General features: G+C 37.0%; 1 protein-coding gene across 1 annotated transcript in view; it reads right to left on the reverse strand.

Moving 5' to 3' along the window:
• Positions 1–6,188: 6,188 nt before the first annotated feature.
• The window catches only part of TMEM167A (transmembrane protein 167A), a 33,682-nt gene continuing 22,806 nt past the window's right edge, over positions 6,189–17,064 (reverse strand). The window contains exons 3-4 of the mRNA XM_030847066.2: positions 15,992–16,026; positions 6,189–8,297 (exon numbers count right to left, since the gene is read on the reverse strand). Coding sequence (XP_030702926.1) covers positions 8,227–8,297; positions 15,992–16,026 — 106 coding nt within the window. The 3' untranslated portion in view covers positions 6,189–8,226. The remainder of the gene's footprint in view (positions 8,298–15,991; positions 16,027–17,064) is intronic.

The raw sequence follows: 17,064 nt of genomic DNA on the forward strand, positions 1-17,064 counted from the left end.
TGTATCTATCATACAGATGGCGGCTCCCTTCTCACCACTTTCCCATTATATAAGTGGAAAAGGAGGACTGCATTCAGTTTCTTAGGCTGAAGCTCTGTTCCTTACTCATATTTTCTCATTATGCCTTTTGGCATTTGTGCCACAACTGCAACTACATATGCTTCAGTTGATGGAAGAAGTGGGAGTAGGATTTGTAACATGAGCTATACCTAGATTATGTCGACGAGAATATTAAACAGAATGTACTCAGAGATATTTGTCCCCTTTCAAAGAAAATTAAGCATAAGAATTCAGTTTCAGTTTTAAATCTCAACAGGTTTATTCTCTGAGAGCCAGTTTCTCTAGATTTCCGTGACATTTTTGGATGGAGCAGAAAAAGTCCCTATGGAATAGATTAGAGAGTGTTAATATGCTTAAGTAGAAAGAAAACCTCTATAGAAGAATTAGTGTACATGACTAAGGTTCTGTGAAGTCTGCTGATTGTACCAGCACCAGCTCACCAGTACATTCCAATGACCACTTCTTTCCTTGTAACTCCATTGGGTATGATTCAGATTGACCAAGATCATCTATCATTTCGTTGGACTTCTTCACAGCCCCTCTGCTTCCTAGCTGAGTTATTTATGTAACATTATTCCACATGGGAAAGCCCAGCTGTTAAAGTTTTAGAATCGGGAATATGAACAGATTTTTATTAGATCTTTCATCTTGTCTACAGTGTGTTTTTCTTGGTTTAAATAATGATAACAGCATGCTAGCACCTCTGCCATAACTCACTCTCCTGTACGTGTCTTTGGAGGGGAGAATGCCCTTGTACTTCTGGGGTTCCAGAATAAGGCTTTTATAAAACTGAATCTGAAATCAATGTGTGGGATGGTATAGTCACCTGGTGAGTCTGAACTCATATGCCTGGGGTGGGCACTGCAGAGGTAAAAATGATAGAACTAAACTACAGATTGGCGGGAGCAAGGGAGGGATATGAGAGAGAGGAAAAAAAGGAGTTTAGGGGGTTAGAAAGTTTCTATCATAGAAGGAAAGTTGTACTGTTTACAAGAATAAGGAGACCCAGACAGAAGCAGATTTAGAAGGGATAAACAGTTTTGTTTGGCATGTTTTTGACTTGCTGGGAGGCGATCCAAGTGGGTCTTTAAGAGGATGTGAGGCCCCTGTAATGTGTCAGATTGGTTAGGCCGTCCTACATTTCCCAGAACTCCATTTCCTCTAAGGTTTGGTTAGAGTGGGCCACAGGAGAGTCTCGTGTGAAGTTTGAGGGCAGAGGTGCAGCAACCACCGTTTTGTTAGCTCACACATGTCCCAGGTGTGCTAAACTTTTTAGCATGAGGCAATGGCTGGGCCTATAACTATTCCACTTTCTCCTTCAGTTTTTCTCTAACCCTTGGCCAGATGTGTGTTTAGCTCCAAGGTGAAGGGCACTGGCTTCTTTCTGCAGGACGTCTCCAGCACCAAGATCAGAGCAATAATAACTGATGGGTTTCAGTCCATCCTGAAGCTTCTAGCCTTTCCTTCCCAATTACCTGCCCTGTGGATTTCAGTTCCAATATGAGATCCAAGGACAGCCTGATAGACACTATACCTGCTCCAATTTTGCAAGCAGGTATTGACTCATCCTTTGCATGAGTCTGCCAGTCTTCTCTATGGCTCAAAGCACTGCATAATTTGGCTCATTTTTCTATCCAACTTATACCATTCTTTGTCTCATTTAGTTCATGCTAGTTTCCTATCAACTTCTCCACTTGCTCCAGAGCAAGTCCCAAGCTCTTTCCCATCTCTGGGTCCTCAAGTATGCTGTTCTTCTGCCTCCTGGCTCATGCTCTTTTCGTCTGCAGGTCTTAGCCTAACCCATCAACTTTATGGACTGGCCATCTCAGACCACTCCATCTAAAATCATCCTTTGTTTGGTGTCTTCAAGGTCCTTACTAGAGGTTGTGTATGCCTATCTATTTTGGTTAGTTGGTCTTCATTAGAATCGAGGTTCTGTGACAGGAGGAGCTGTCTTGTTCCACATTGTATATGCTGATGCTGGCACTGTGTCTGGCACACAGCCAGTTCTCAAAGGATTCTTCTAGAAATAGAAAGGAAGATGTGGAGGAACCTACTTTGTGGGACAGCCATGTCAGAGGGACTAATTTTCCATTCCTTGGAGGCATAAAGATTACCCTGAATTCTACCCTTATTTCTGTTATTCATGGCAAGTCAAATAATTGCCTAGGGATTCAGGAACCATCTCAATAGTTTCCTATGTCCAATTTCTCTTAACAGATTCAATTACGCCTCTTTGAAAGGATGCCTGTGATGGTAATACTTAAAAATAAAAACAACTAGGATTGGAGTTGCCAGTAGTATGAATGCAGTTTTAAGTTATGGGTTTTAAATTCTGTTACTGTATGTTATTTTGGCTTTGATTCACTTAGAGCTCATAACAGTGACCCATTAATAGAGATCTGAATGAGGTTTAGATTACATACTCATAAAACTAACTTTTCTGAAAACTCATCTAACTTTATTACCCTATATTTTGTGTTCTACAGCTCTCTTAATTTCATACTGTAAACCTCTTAAACGTATTTTATAAAAGTACTCTCATCACTTTCCAAGATTTAATAGAGGTTCCTCCATTTGTGAATAACATTAGCTAAAAAGCAAGCAAAGAATAAACAATACTTTTATTAAATAAAATCAAAAGGAAAATCCTATCTTGTTTTTCTAAGGCCCTAATGAAATGTTATTGAAAGAGTGTTCTATCTTCCTTTCAATCTCCAAGATCAAATCTTTTGGTGTTACCCTGAGTCTGCAGATCATTTTTCTTTAAAACTTCACTACTGCAAATATTCCTTCTTTGAGGCCAGCCTTCTTGAAATCCTTCATGCCTTAAATGTGTCCTTATTTCTTTTTAAGCAGTCTAATATCTTTGCACATTACTTTTCCAGCATTTAGCCTACACATACTACGTGATCAAAAGTGTTGAAGTGGCTCATAAATTAGACGTTTTTGGCAATTTGGGTACAAACCTTCAATTACTACACATTTGCTCCCAGGCTACTTCCCTTGCCAAATAAAGCTCAAACAGTAGTGGTGTCTGGGTATTTTGAAATTCCTAAGTGCTCTCATCCTCTACAGGGTGTGTGTGAAGTGACGTACCCTATTTCCAATATTTATGTTTCTTTTTTTTTTTTCTCCCAGCAAATCTGTTATGGTTCAGGATATTAATGCAAACCCTCCGAATAGAAAACAGATTTTGCTTTCCTACTGTGTTAAACTAATGGTCTCAAGCAAAGCCATTTTGAATTCTTTTGATCTAAGTTAGAAATCAGAAACTTAGTAATTTTTCTCTATAGTCTCACATCAACTCGTAGTTACAATGGAGCAGTGAGGGAGGTTTATAATATACACTGAGGATACAACTAAGATACTGTTTTTCTATTCGTATATGAAGTACTTTTTGAATTCAAAACTCAACTAAAAATATAGTTGTTGCAATTCACTTGGTTAAGTCAATTATTTCCGGTAACAGGTCTAACGAAGGTTTGTCTGTGTTAACTGGGTGCTGGGAAGATAACAGTAGAAAGACCATGCTACCCAAAGCAAGGTACACAGTACATATATTTTTTTTCATATTTCTCAATAAATGGTATAAATTGGCTAAATAATCTCACTCTGATGGTCACTGCTCACAGATTTTGATAGCTACTTGCCAGAAGGCTTGGGCATCTGAAGGCTCTCAGTTGAGGACAAGTTGAAAGTCACTGTCAATAATTAATTGTCACTTTCACTCAGAATCAGATTTCCACCATCTCTGGAGGGAATTCATGACTTCACATCTAAAGCTCATTAGACTCTTGAAGGCTCACTCAAAGAAACAGCAATATAATAGATTGAACAGCTTTAAGATGCAAAACAATATAAAAATAAAACTTCCCCAAACCAACCTCGACCAGCCATGACTTAAAATGCAGGTAAAACAAATAGAAATATTTCTCTATTCCCATCTTACTCAAAACATGGCCATTTCAATACTCTAACCAACCCCTAAAAAACCTTTCACTCATCTGACAATAAGACAAAACTAGGAGGCTCTTGCAAGTTCATTTTGATTTTTATTACATACCACAGACATATGCACTAACCACAGAGTAGGATGATTTTTTGTACTCTCAAAACCACAGGAAATATATTTCCACCTACCCTTTTTTTCTGATATTGGAGTGGCATTTCAGATTACCATTTTGGGACTGGTTGAGGGCAAAGTAAAAGAAACTGTGGAAGGCAATGTATAGATTACATAATCATGAAGCTATTTTTGGAAGCTAGTAACTTGCTGATTGAGAATAGCAGGGCTGTGCAATACTCACAATGCTGATATATTACACAAGTACTTATATTTTGTACATCTACTGTTACTGGATACCAAAGAAAGTAGAGGCGTCCCCAAGAATCTTCCGTTCTTGTTTTCAGTTTCCTATGATCCAGTACTTCTCAAAGGCTTTGAAAGGAGCACATGTCCTTGTCTATTAGAAATCTTTTCTGTGCACCCAGGAAATGTAGAAATTGCAACCACTTTCGCTTCTTATGCACATGTGTGCTTTAACAATCCTGACTACTTTTGGCACTGATAGAGTATGAGCTACTCAGAGTTCCTGAAAATATTTGACCTGACTGGTAAGTTACCTTGGCTTGCCTCTGGAGAGGACAGTAATGTATTATTCTTGGTCCAAAATAAGGTTGGCATGGATATATTTAACCTTGTTTACACATACACCAAGGGGGAATTTTATTTTTATTCTTGAATTTTTTTGTCAGGCAGGAGGAAACATATTGAACTTCAATTCTGAGGTAGATAATAGACAGCAATGAGAAAAATACAAGACCCTCTAGGATCTAACCTCTCTCCACATTTCTAGGCTTATATCGTAGTGTAGTTGACCCTTGAACAATGGGGGTTAGGGGTGCTGACCGTCTGCGCAGTCCACACTCCAGGGATATCCTACAGTCAGCCATCCATAAGCGAGGTTCCGTAGCCACAGATTCGACCAACTTGGGATCGTGCAGTACTGTAGCATTTACCACTGAAAAAAACCCAACCTATAAGTGGAGCTGCACAGTTCAAACCTGTGTTGTTCAAGGCTCAGGGGTACTCCCCAAGTGGCTGGCACGACAAGCTAGGTACTGATGGTCCATAATATACCCCTGGTGCTTTTGCATATTGCTCTTAAATTCAGCTTAAGCCTTGCTTCTCTGGAAGGAAGTTCATATCCCTGACTGAGCTGTCACCTTTTTATTTTCTTCTAGAATCCTGGTGTTATCTCAATAATAAATGCTATCACACTGCACTTCATATAAAATAACCTAATTTCTCTCTCACCCACAATACTTTGAACCACTAGAGGGAAGAAACTGTGTACTTGTGTTCAGTGATAATAGATTGAATGCACTCTCTTAATGCCTCTTTAAAATGCTGAAATATAAATATTCTATTTGTAAGTGGTAGGTCTTTTTCACAAAACCAGGCAGAGATCTGTTCATTTTTGACTTTGTGAACTTGAAGAAGTTACTTCACTGAAATCTCAATTTTGTCCTAGGTTAGAACTAGACTGATCTGCATTTTACTAAGATGATGGTGTCTGTTACAAGTTACATATTACTACTTTTCCCAGCATAGGACTGTTTTGAATCTGACGATGTAAGAACATTCAGGATAGTAGTGTCTGGCACCGCAGCATAGGCATTAACAAAATACTGGACTTGAATCTAAACTTTTTTAAGCCACAGAGGGAATTCAGCAGACTATGTCTTCTTTTGATTGAACATCTTTTAAGACTGCCTGGAAAGAAGGCATGCTCCTGCCATTGGCACAGCTGAGGCCAATCAGGAACTAAACATCAGCACAAAACAAATTCCAGGCAAGATGGAATCAAAAGATTTTGGAGCCAGGAAGGAGCTTAGGGAGGGTATTTGAATCTAGCAAGCTGTGGACTTTAGTGCCCATCCTCCCATCTGGCCTTGCACCAAGACTGTGTGACAGAGGCAGTCCATCTGATGTTTAAATTGATCCTTAATCCTCTTCTGCATCTTACCACCTCGCCAAGACCACAAAAGGAATATCTGAATATTCTGTGGGCTTAAAACTACCTACGCCGCCCTTTGGGTTAGAGAATAGGATTTAGTGGTAATTCTTTGAAAAAAAAAAATACATTAAAGAAAATGCTCATTGGGCTTCCCTGGTGGTGCAGTGGTTGAGAGTCCGCCTGCCGATGCAGGGGACATGGGTTCGTGAAATAAGAAATAAGCTGCTTCCTATTCTGTTCAGCATCTACACACAGTAAAATGTTTATATGTTGCCACAAATTTTCCAAAAAATTATTTCTTCCTCTACTTTCCACCTACCTCCTCTGAAATGCCAACTTAAAAGAAATGTCCTAGAACTGATTATCTAGAATAGTCCTCCCTTTTTCATATTAGATTTGTGTTAGTATATAAAAAATGAGTTGATATAGCTTTTGGAAAGTCTAGTTGGCAGCAGAGTTGGACAACAGATGGCCATTCAAGAAACTAGACCCAGAAAGGTGACTTACTCTGCATGTATATTCTGATAAGAGTCCTATTTTGGGGATACCCTGAAAATCCTTGACCTAATGCAAAGCCCAAGAGACAGTGCAGAGTAGGAACAATTATAACCTGATTAACCTGTTTAAGGCAAAATATACCATTTTAAACCAGCTATAGATAAGCCAGAAACGTACAATAAACAAATATACTGACAGCCAAACAGCAGCTTTTATCTTTTGCAAAAAAAAAGCAGGCAATGTGTAACAAGATTTTCTTACGTTTCCTAGAATTCTAAGTACTTTAAAGTGGTCCTAAAAATAGGTAACTTTCAGTTCCATACTTTGTTTCTGCAGAAACAGCTACTGGCAGGCTCATTTAAAAATAATTCTAAACAATTTTTTTTCTTAAAAAAAAAGTTTATTCTTTTTATCTTTATGGGGAATTAACAGCCGACAATATCAAATTAATACTATGTATAATGGGCAATTTTTAGTTAAGAAGTTTTCCTTCGCTTTGAAACTTTAACTGAATTTTGAAATGTTAACCATAAATGTGTAATAACTGCTCTACTACAAAATTTATGTCACATTTCCAATGTTCCTCTTGCCTCAATGAAAATTACTGAAGGTCCTCCTTTATCATCAAAGCTCAAAGACATTTATGCCATGGCATATGGTAAGTAGATGTGAAAACTGTTTATCATCATGTAGTAAGTTATACAAGATTCCAGTTCAAGTTTATAGGCAAAACATAAACTAGATTTAAAGTGCTGTATTAAAAAACAAAAACACAGTTTGCATTTTGGGGTAATTAAAATGTAGAGACCTAACACTAAAAAGAATGAAAAACGTGTGTAAGATTATCATTCCATTTAGCTCTTTTTTACTCTAAGCATGTAGCCTTATTCCAAAAACAACAGTTAGCTGGTCAAATTTATGCTTAAGACATTTATCCATACTTAACCAGAGGTTTCAGAGACGATAACACCAGTCAGGTATTCTGAATTCTTTTATGTTAAATAGGAACATTCTCTCAATAGCACTCTTAAGTCACTTCTCATTTATCTTCCTCCTTAAGAACTGCATAGGCTTGTTTTAAATAGTTTAAATACCTGTAATAAACTACAGTTTGCTAACAGTAGAGGTACTCTGGTTAATGCTCAAAATGATGTGGCCAGAGGAAAAGCAAGCATTATTAAATATGAATGCAGTCCTTACCAACACGAATTGAACCTTTTTTTTTTTCCCAATAAAAAAGCTAGTCCAAAAAGTCTCATTCTATAAAGATTTATCGTTTCCAAATCACGGTGAAAGGAACTTAAGTAATTTACCAATTTTGTTTTCTCCTATGTGCCTTAAAGATACCTCACTAAAAACTGGTATCTGACATAATAGAATGACATATGCAGAATGTAATATTGTAGTGACAGTACTGAGGTTGATGTTACAGACATATTTAAGCTCTGAGTATTAAATGGTTACATCCTAATTATTTATATAGAACATTGGTCCAATAACAAAAATAGAGAACAGCAGCTGAAAATTTATCTCATTCAATGTTCAAAGATAAAAGGGTTAACCATTCTTTCCATTATTTTCTGCAGATAAGTCCTTTTTTTCATATTTAAATCTGATTGCAACTGAATTCTGGCATTTTTCCAAGCTACTGTATGAAGAGGATGCTGAAGGCCATCACAATACAGCATACCGCAACATAAGGACTCTTCCGTTCACCTGTTGGAAAAAAGGTAGATATATTCACGTTGATTAACTGAGTGGTTAGCAGTAAGGTTATTACTTACTACAGGAGAGGGGCATTTAAAAAACCAAGATAAAATTCTTGCCTATGAAGCCCATATATTTAGGGGCAGGGGTGGGCAAAACAAACTACATGCAACATAAAAGTGAGTATACTCCAGAATGAGCTAAACTATACTGATCTATTTCTAAGACCACCTCCTTTTCATGCCTTTAGAAAACCTTTCATGAGCCATTTCAGTGTCACTGCATAAACCCAGATATTAAAAAATATAACACAGAATGTAGGCTAAAGATCCAAATGAAATTATCTCAAAAACTCAATTAAAACCAAAGAAATATTGCTTGTTTTTTCCCCTATAAAAAAGGGAAATTTCCACCTATAAAGAGAAATTCAACATACAGTTTCTAGCCATACTTTTTTTCTTCATTGATAGCAATTCATGACAATTATAAGGGGTAAAAAATAAGCATTCCTAGATGAAAATAAACAGGGTGTTCAATCAAACTGCATTTAAAAAATCAACATAACGTAGAATGCTTAATAAAAACATATCAGAGAAAACTAAACTATTTCTGAAATGGATTTCATATCAAATCTTTTACAGTATAATTACTCTGGGTTAGAGATGTAGAACTTAGAACAACCACTTCTGTATTGGTCAGTTTTCACATGTGTTTAAGGAGTGTTTGTTTATACTTGGAGACTTTCCTTTGCATGAAGTAGATCTGGAGTTGGCTTGTGAAACTCCTATAAACAGATCCTGTAATTGTGAGCTAACTCAAACTCATCTTGTTCTTTCCTGTTTCTTCAGTAATTGCAAGGCTGCACAAAGCAACAGGCATTTTTATGCTGCCTTGAGGGCACATAAGAAAGGAAGAAGGAGAAAGAGTGATGTGCTACTTCTAGGAATAATCCTGGGTATGTACCTGGTTCCTTTACAGAGATGGTTTATACTCACCTCACCTGTGTTTTTCTGTGATGTTTAAAATAATCTTTTCTAGTAACTAAGTTCCATATTTCACTAGCAAGTTCAGTTAACTACTTCTGGAAAATGTCAATCTTGACCACTCTTATCAACTAAAACCTTGAAGGTCATCTTCATTTTCAGAGCTTCCTCACTGAGATCATAGTGATACAGTCAAAAAGTTTATATATTTGTTCAATGGCAATATTCACAGAAGACATTACACACATACAAATAAAATAAACATTTGGTGTTTTTCTGAAAGTTTTTTCTATCCGTAGACATTTGATGGACTGCATTCCAGCTAAAGGAAAATCTAGAAAGTGAGAAAATACAGTGTTTTTACAATATTATCTCAACTGGAAAAAAAAAATCTTTCGAAACTAAAAAATACCGTGGTTCCTCATTTTTTTAGCCATGCTGATTCTTTCAGGGTAAAAAACTCAAGTTATCCAACAAAACAATCAGACCAAAATTTCTGGTAGATCTCATAAGGAAGCCTGTCACTCACCACAGGGCTAGACACTCTGTCTAATATAGTCTTCTTAAACACTAAAAGAAGAAACTAATATTGTCCTAAATTTTCCATCTGCTGGAAATTAATTTTTGAGGAAGTTCTTCTCTTCCTCATCCTCCAACTTAGAATGCTATAATTTACATATGGGTTTCATTTTCCCGTTTTTAATTTTCTTAAAAGAGACTGCCATGTGGTAGAGGCTAAACATCTTTGGTTGAACTTGGGTAAGAATGTTACTTCTTGTCTGGTCTTAGGTCTCTATAAGTGAATGTGAAACAGTTGCTGTAATGTGATGTGTAACATGATAAGATGATTTGGCTGGGCCTTTTCCCATTAAAACTGTTTCCTTTCTTTGTGGATATATTCTGTGTCAAGATAAGAGAGGAGCATGTGGTTGAGAAAGCAGCATATCACCATCAACATTTTCTAAACCACTTTGCCAAAATGAAAAGCTAATGCTTTCCACATAATTGGCAAAAATGAATAATTGAACCATTTACCCTATGGTATTCATATAGTCAAGACAGGAAAATGGAAATACATGGGCAAGCAAAAAAAGGCACAGTTTATAATTAGACCAAAAAATAGGTAGTACTATAGGATAACATGAAGAAAGCTATAAACTAGATGTCTGAAAACTTTAGCTATACTTTCAAGTAAAAATTGTGAACAAAAGGATCACCTGGATTGGCTACTAAATGGAGTTGTACATCGTTTTCTAATTTATTACACAAAAGATGGATTTAAAATACCTTAATATTTTATTCATGAGCTAGCAACTTTAATGTTAGTATGACTCTAATCCAGTGATATTCTCTACTTCCTCAAACTGTCTTGCTCTTCCATATGTTCTCTCTCTTTTTTTATTGAATAGTTGACTCAATGTTTCAGGTGTTCAGCAAAGCGATTCAGATAGATACACACACACATATATTTATACATATACTCTTTTTCCAGATTCTTTTCCATTACAGGTTATTACAAGATATTGAATATAGGTCCCTGTGCTATATAGTAGGTCCCTGCTATTTATCTATTTTATATATAGTAGTACATATCTGTTAATCCCAATTTCCTAATTTATCCCCTTCCCTTGCCCCTGCCTTTCCCCTTTGGTAACCATAAGTTTGCTTTCAATATCTATGAGTCTATTTGTTTTGTAAATAAATTCATTTGTATCATTTTTTTTAGATTCCACATATAAGTGAGATCATATGATATTTGTCTTTCTCTGCCTTAATCTCTAGATCCATCCATGTTGCTGCAAATGGCATTATTTTACTCTTTTTTATGGTTGAGTGATATTCTACGCCTGCAATGAACATTGGGGTGCATATATCATTTCGAATTATGGTTTTCTCTGGATATATGCCCAGGAGTGTGATTGCTGAATCATATGGTAACTCTATTTTTAGTTTTTTAAGGGTTCTCCATAGTGGCTGCACCAATTTACATTCTCAACAACAGTGTAGGAGGGTTCCCTTTTCTCCACACCCTCTCCAACATTTATTATTTGCAGACTTTTTGACGTTGGCCATTCTGACCAGAGTGAGGTGATACCTCATTGTAGTTCTGATTAGCATTTCTCTAATAATTAGCGATGTTGCGCTTCTTTTCATGTGCCTGTTGGCCATCTGTATGTCTTCTTTGAAGAAATGTCTATTTAGAGCTTCTGCCCATTTTTTGATTGGGTTATCTCTTTGATATTGAGCTGTACAAACTGTTCGTATATTTTGGACATTAATTCCCTGTTGGTCACATCATCTGCAAATATTTTCTCCCATTCCATAGACTGTCTTTTCGTTTTGTTTATGGTTTCCTTTGCTGTGCAAAAGCATGTAAGTGTGATTAGGTCCCATTTGTTTATTTTTGTTTTTGTTTCCATTACTCTAGGAGTCGGATCCAAAAAAATTGCTGCGATTTATGTCAAAGAGTGTTCCGCCTATGTTTTCCTCTAGGAGTTTCATAGTATCCAGTCTTAAAATGGATTAAACACCTAGATGTGAGTTTATTTTTGTATGGTGTTAGAGAATCTTCTAATTTCATTCTTTTACATATAGCTGTCCAGTTTCCCCAGCACCACTTACTGAAGAGACTGTCTTTTCTCCATTGTATATTCTTGCCTCCACTGTCCTAGATTAATTGACCATAAGTGCGTGGGGTTTATTTCTGGGCTTTCTATCCTGTCCCACCGATCTATGTCTGTTTTTGTGCCGGTACCATACTGTTTTTGACCATACCCTTGTAATAGTCTGAAGTCAGAGGGCAAGATTCCTCCAGCTGTTCTTCCTTCTCAAGATTATTCTGGCTAATCGGAATTTTTGTGTTTCTATACAAATTTTTAAATTATCTGTTCTAGTTCTGTGAAAAACACCATTGGTAATTTGGTAAGGAATGCAGCTGAATCTGTAGATTTCCTTGGATACTATGGTCATTTTAACAATATTGATTCTTCTAATCCAAGAACACAGTGTATCTTTCCATCCGTTTGTGTTATCTTCAATTTCTTTCATCAGTGTCTTCTAGTTTTCGGAGTACAGGTCTCTAACCTCCTTAGCTTTATTGCTAGGTATTCGATTCTTTTTGATGAGATGGTAAATGGGGAAACTATTAGAGCTCATCAATGAATTTGGTAAAGTCGCAGGATACAAAATTAATATACAGAAATCTGTTGCATTTCTATACACTAACAAACAATGAAATATCAGAAAGTGAAATTATGGAGACAATCCCATTATGTTCTCTCTTTGTAGTTTACGTGAGGTATTCTTACCAGCCTGTTCCTTAGCGAGATTACCTTTTTCCTTGAGTGACCTGGATCTTGAAGCAAGGAGTTTGGTGTATATATATTTACATTTACCATTAGCTATCAGCATTAGCCCTTGAGGGTGCTTTTTTTGTCTCTTTCTCTCCCTCTTCTTGGTTACTTTTGAAGGGCTTAAGATTTCTTCTGTTGTTTCAGGGTTTGCGTTGGGACTCTGCAAATGTGATCTAAAAGCATCAGAAAATACTATCTCTTGGGGAGACTGGCCAAGATGGTGGAGTAGAAACACCCTGAGCTCACCTCCTCTCACAAGCACACCAAAATCACAACTATTTGCAGAACAACCATCGATGAAAAAGACTGGAACCTACCAGAAAAGATCTTCTACAACCAAAGACACAAAGAAAGAACCACAAGGAGACAGGTAGGTGGGGAAGACTAGCTGTATAGTCAAGTCCCATACCACTGGGTGGACAACCCACAAACTGGAGAATAATTACGTTGTAGAGATTCTCTCAAAGGAGTGAAAGGTCTGACCTGAACATAAGGCTCTCCAGCCTGGAGGTCCTGCACTGGGAAGACGAGCCCCCAGAGCACTGGCTTTGAAGGCCAGTGGGCCTTAATTTCAGGAGTCCCATAGGACTTCGGGGAGAGAGACTTCACTCTTAAAGGGCACCCACAAAGTTTCACACATTCCAGGACTCAGGGCAAAAGCAGTAATTTGATAGGAGCCTGGGTCAGACCTACTTGCTGGTCTTGGAGAATCTCCCGGAGGAACAGGAGGCAACTGCAACACACCCTGGGGACGTAGACACTGGTGGCAGCCATTCATAGAGCTACTTCTACCATGGGGACACTGGTGCTAGCAGGCGCCATTGTGGAATCTTCCCTCTAGCTTATTAGTGCTAGGACCCAACTGTGCCCTGGCCCAACAGTCTATAGGTGCCAGTACTGGGACACCTCAGGCCAAGCAACTCACTCAGTGGGGACAGAGCCCCACCCATCAGCAGACAGGCTGCCTTAAGACCCCCTGAGCCCACAGCTGCCTCTGGACATGGCCCTGTCCAGCAGGGTCCCAGCACCCAGTTCCCCAACCAGTGGGCAGGCACCAGCCCCAGAAACTCCTGGAGCCTAGCCCTGCCCTCAAGGAAGCCTGTTCTAGCCTCTGGACCAGCCTCACCCATCAGGTGGCAGACACCAAATGCAAGAAAACCACAATCCTGCAATCTGCAGACCCAGCCTGCCCACACCTCCCAGTAGGCCAGACCCGGCCCTGGGACCAGTTGGGACATGGTCCTGCCCACTAGCAGGCCAACACAAGTTTCAGGACACCCTGGACTCCATACAAAACTGTGTCAGGAACCGCTCCCCACCCCTCTCAGTGGTGCTGAGAAAACAGCTACAAAGAATGAAAACAGCTAAAAGAATGAAGTCAGAATAGTTTCTCATACCACATATAAAAATAATCTCAAAATGGACTGAAGACCTAAATGTAGGACCGGAAACCATAAAACTCCCAGAAGAAAACATAAATGGAACACTCTTTGACATTAAATCATATTTTTTTTGATCTGTCTCCTAAAGCAAAGGAAACAAAAGCAAAAATAAACAAATCAGACCTAATTAAACATAAAAGCTTTCGCACAGCAAAGGAAGCCATCAGCAAAACAAAAAGACAACCTACACAATGGGAGAAAATATTTGCTAATGATATGACTGATAAGGGATTAATATACAAAATCTATAAATAGCTCATACAACTCAACATCAAAAAAACAAACAACCCAATTAAAACTGGGCAGAAGACCTAAATAGAAATTTTTTCAAAGAAGATATAGAGATGACCAACAGGCAGATGAAAAGATGCTCAACACTACTAATCATCAGAGAAATGCAAAAATGAGATATTATCTCACACCTGTCAGAACACCTGTCATCAGAAAGAACACAACAAATGTTGCTGAGGATGTGGATGGTGGTGGGAATGTAAATTGGTGCAGCCACTGCGGGAAACAGGATGGAGGTTTCTCCAAACAGTAAAAATAGAGCTACCATATGACCCAGAAATCCCACTCCTGGGTACATATCCGACTAAAACAAAAACATTATTTTGAAAAGATACATGCACCGTAATGTTCAAAGTAGTATTACTTAGTATTACTTACAATTGCCATGATATGGAAGCAACCTAAGTGTCCATCAACAGGTGAATCGATAAAGATGTGGCATACACTCACTCACTCTCATTCTCTCTCTCTGGAATACTACTCAGCCATAAAAAAGAATGAAATTTTGCCATTTGCAACCACATGGATAGACTTGAAGGTTTTTATGCTAAGTGAAATAAGTCAGTCAGAGAAAGACAAACACTGTATGATATCACTTATATGTAGAATCTAAAAAATAAAACCAAGTAGTGAATATAGGAAAAAGTAAACAGATTCACAGATCTAGAGAACAAACTAGTGGTTACCAGTGGTGAGAGGGAAGGGGGGAGGGGAAAGACAGGAGTAGGGGGTTCAGAAGTACAAACTGTAATGTATAAAATAAATAAGCCACAAGAATATATAGTACAACACAGGGAATATAGCCACTATTTTATAATAACTATAAATGGAATATAACCTTTAAAAATTATGAATCACTACGTTGTACACCTGTATCTTATGTAATATTCTACATCAACTATACTGCAATAAAAAAAGAATACTAGCAAATAAAATGCATTTTAATTCATTTACTTACCAATCATTTGAGAGTCTACTATGTGCTGGGCACTGTGTTAAATGTTATTGTATACGTAGTGTTATGGGACAATGTATAGTATATACTGTTATCTAACCATAAACACACTTAAGGTGCTACTAATCTTATTATGAAAAGTTAGAAGATATCCACATTTACACAAAGCTCAAGTATGACCACATACATGGATTCAAAAGATGAAATAGTTCATGTTTTCTAAAAGCAACCAATAAGATTCTATGACCTAGCAGAGGGCAATTAGATAGTTGCTCAGCAAGCCTTTCATTAAATGGAAAAATCATCCTCAGTTATCAAAATGGTACACATTATACAGAACTGCATGCTCTATACTAAAGTATGTGTGCATAAAACTATACACATTTGTCTGAAATCTCCCCAAAGCCAAGAATGCATAGTATTTGATATCTGAATTAGAGAGACTTTTGTCATATTTTCCATCTCCCTGCTAATGAAGTATTATTAGCTATCTATGAAGTCTAGTTTTAAATAGTGTCAGGAAAAGAGTTAGGTGGAACTCTACAAACTACTGCAAAATGCACATAGTTGAGAAGGCTGCACTTTAAAAACTGACATTTGATTTGTTTGAACACAACAAGTAAATTGGCCAACAATTTACAGATGAAGAAGTGGAGAGAGATTATAGATAGATACTCACCAATTCTGGCACACTTCCAAAATATACCCAACAACCTGCATAGAATAAAAAAAAGTATCTACTGTTTACTGGGAAAGGTGAATTATTCAGAACTATATGGAGAATTTATTATATACTAGTATTTTAACTGCTGATGCTTTGCTTTAAACTGAAATGTAGTTGACGTTGAGCCACCACTTATGGAGAAAAGTAGGACACAGTAATAGCTTATCAACCATCAATGTACAGAAACTGTCAGAAACTGAACATATGTTGTCTCACAGGTTAAGCCCAAAGTAAATTAATGTGACAGTGGCAAAAATTTGCACCAGGGCTTACTATTAGAAGATTGATTCCGTCAACTTCAAGTGCTTTACCTTCAAAAGCAGAAATACATATGCCCATTTAAATAAATGTTAACTTTGAGAAAACAGTAAATGGGAACAGTTGGTTCTGGATAAATTTTTACATTAAAAAATAAAACTCTCATACTGAATAAACTTACTTCTTACTGAATATAGTTCTTTATTTAAATGATCTATAATCATGAACTCCAATGATAGCATTTACATAACTATAACATTAAATAAGGAGGAATACAAAAATATGAGCCTATATTTCAGTGTAATATATTCAATATATTTCAACATATATATTTCAATGTAAGTGGAAAACCCTAGTTTCATATAATTGTATATGCAATTAACTAAATATGCCATTTAAAACACATATACTCTGGAAATAAGAAAAATTAGACTAATATGTCCATTTCAATTCTATGAATGAATATATTATGAATACATATTATATGGATATATCACTTATTTTGCATGCATTAAAAAATACCAGCTCAAAAAAAAGGACAAGTCATTCAATGAATAGAGATATTTGGGAAAAAACACACATTGTAGACAACTATTTTGTTGGTGTGACAAAAGAATTATAAATAGTGTTACACATGATTACAAATCAAGATAAATTAACATTACTTATTAGGATTGGGATAAGAAAATCATAATGTTTAAATTACAGGGAAATTTATAATTTTTTTTTTTTGCCCAAAGAGATGGCTGGCAATGAATCACTGTATTTGA

The sequence above is a fragment of the Globicephala melas genome, chromosome 3 (assembly GCF_963455315.2).
Source record: "Globicephala melas chromosome 3, mGloMel1.2, whole genome shotgun sequence".
Classification (NCBI taxonomy): domain Eukaryota; kingdom Metazoa; phylum Chordata; class Mammalia; order Artiodactyla; family Delphinidae; genus Globicephala; species Globicephala melas.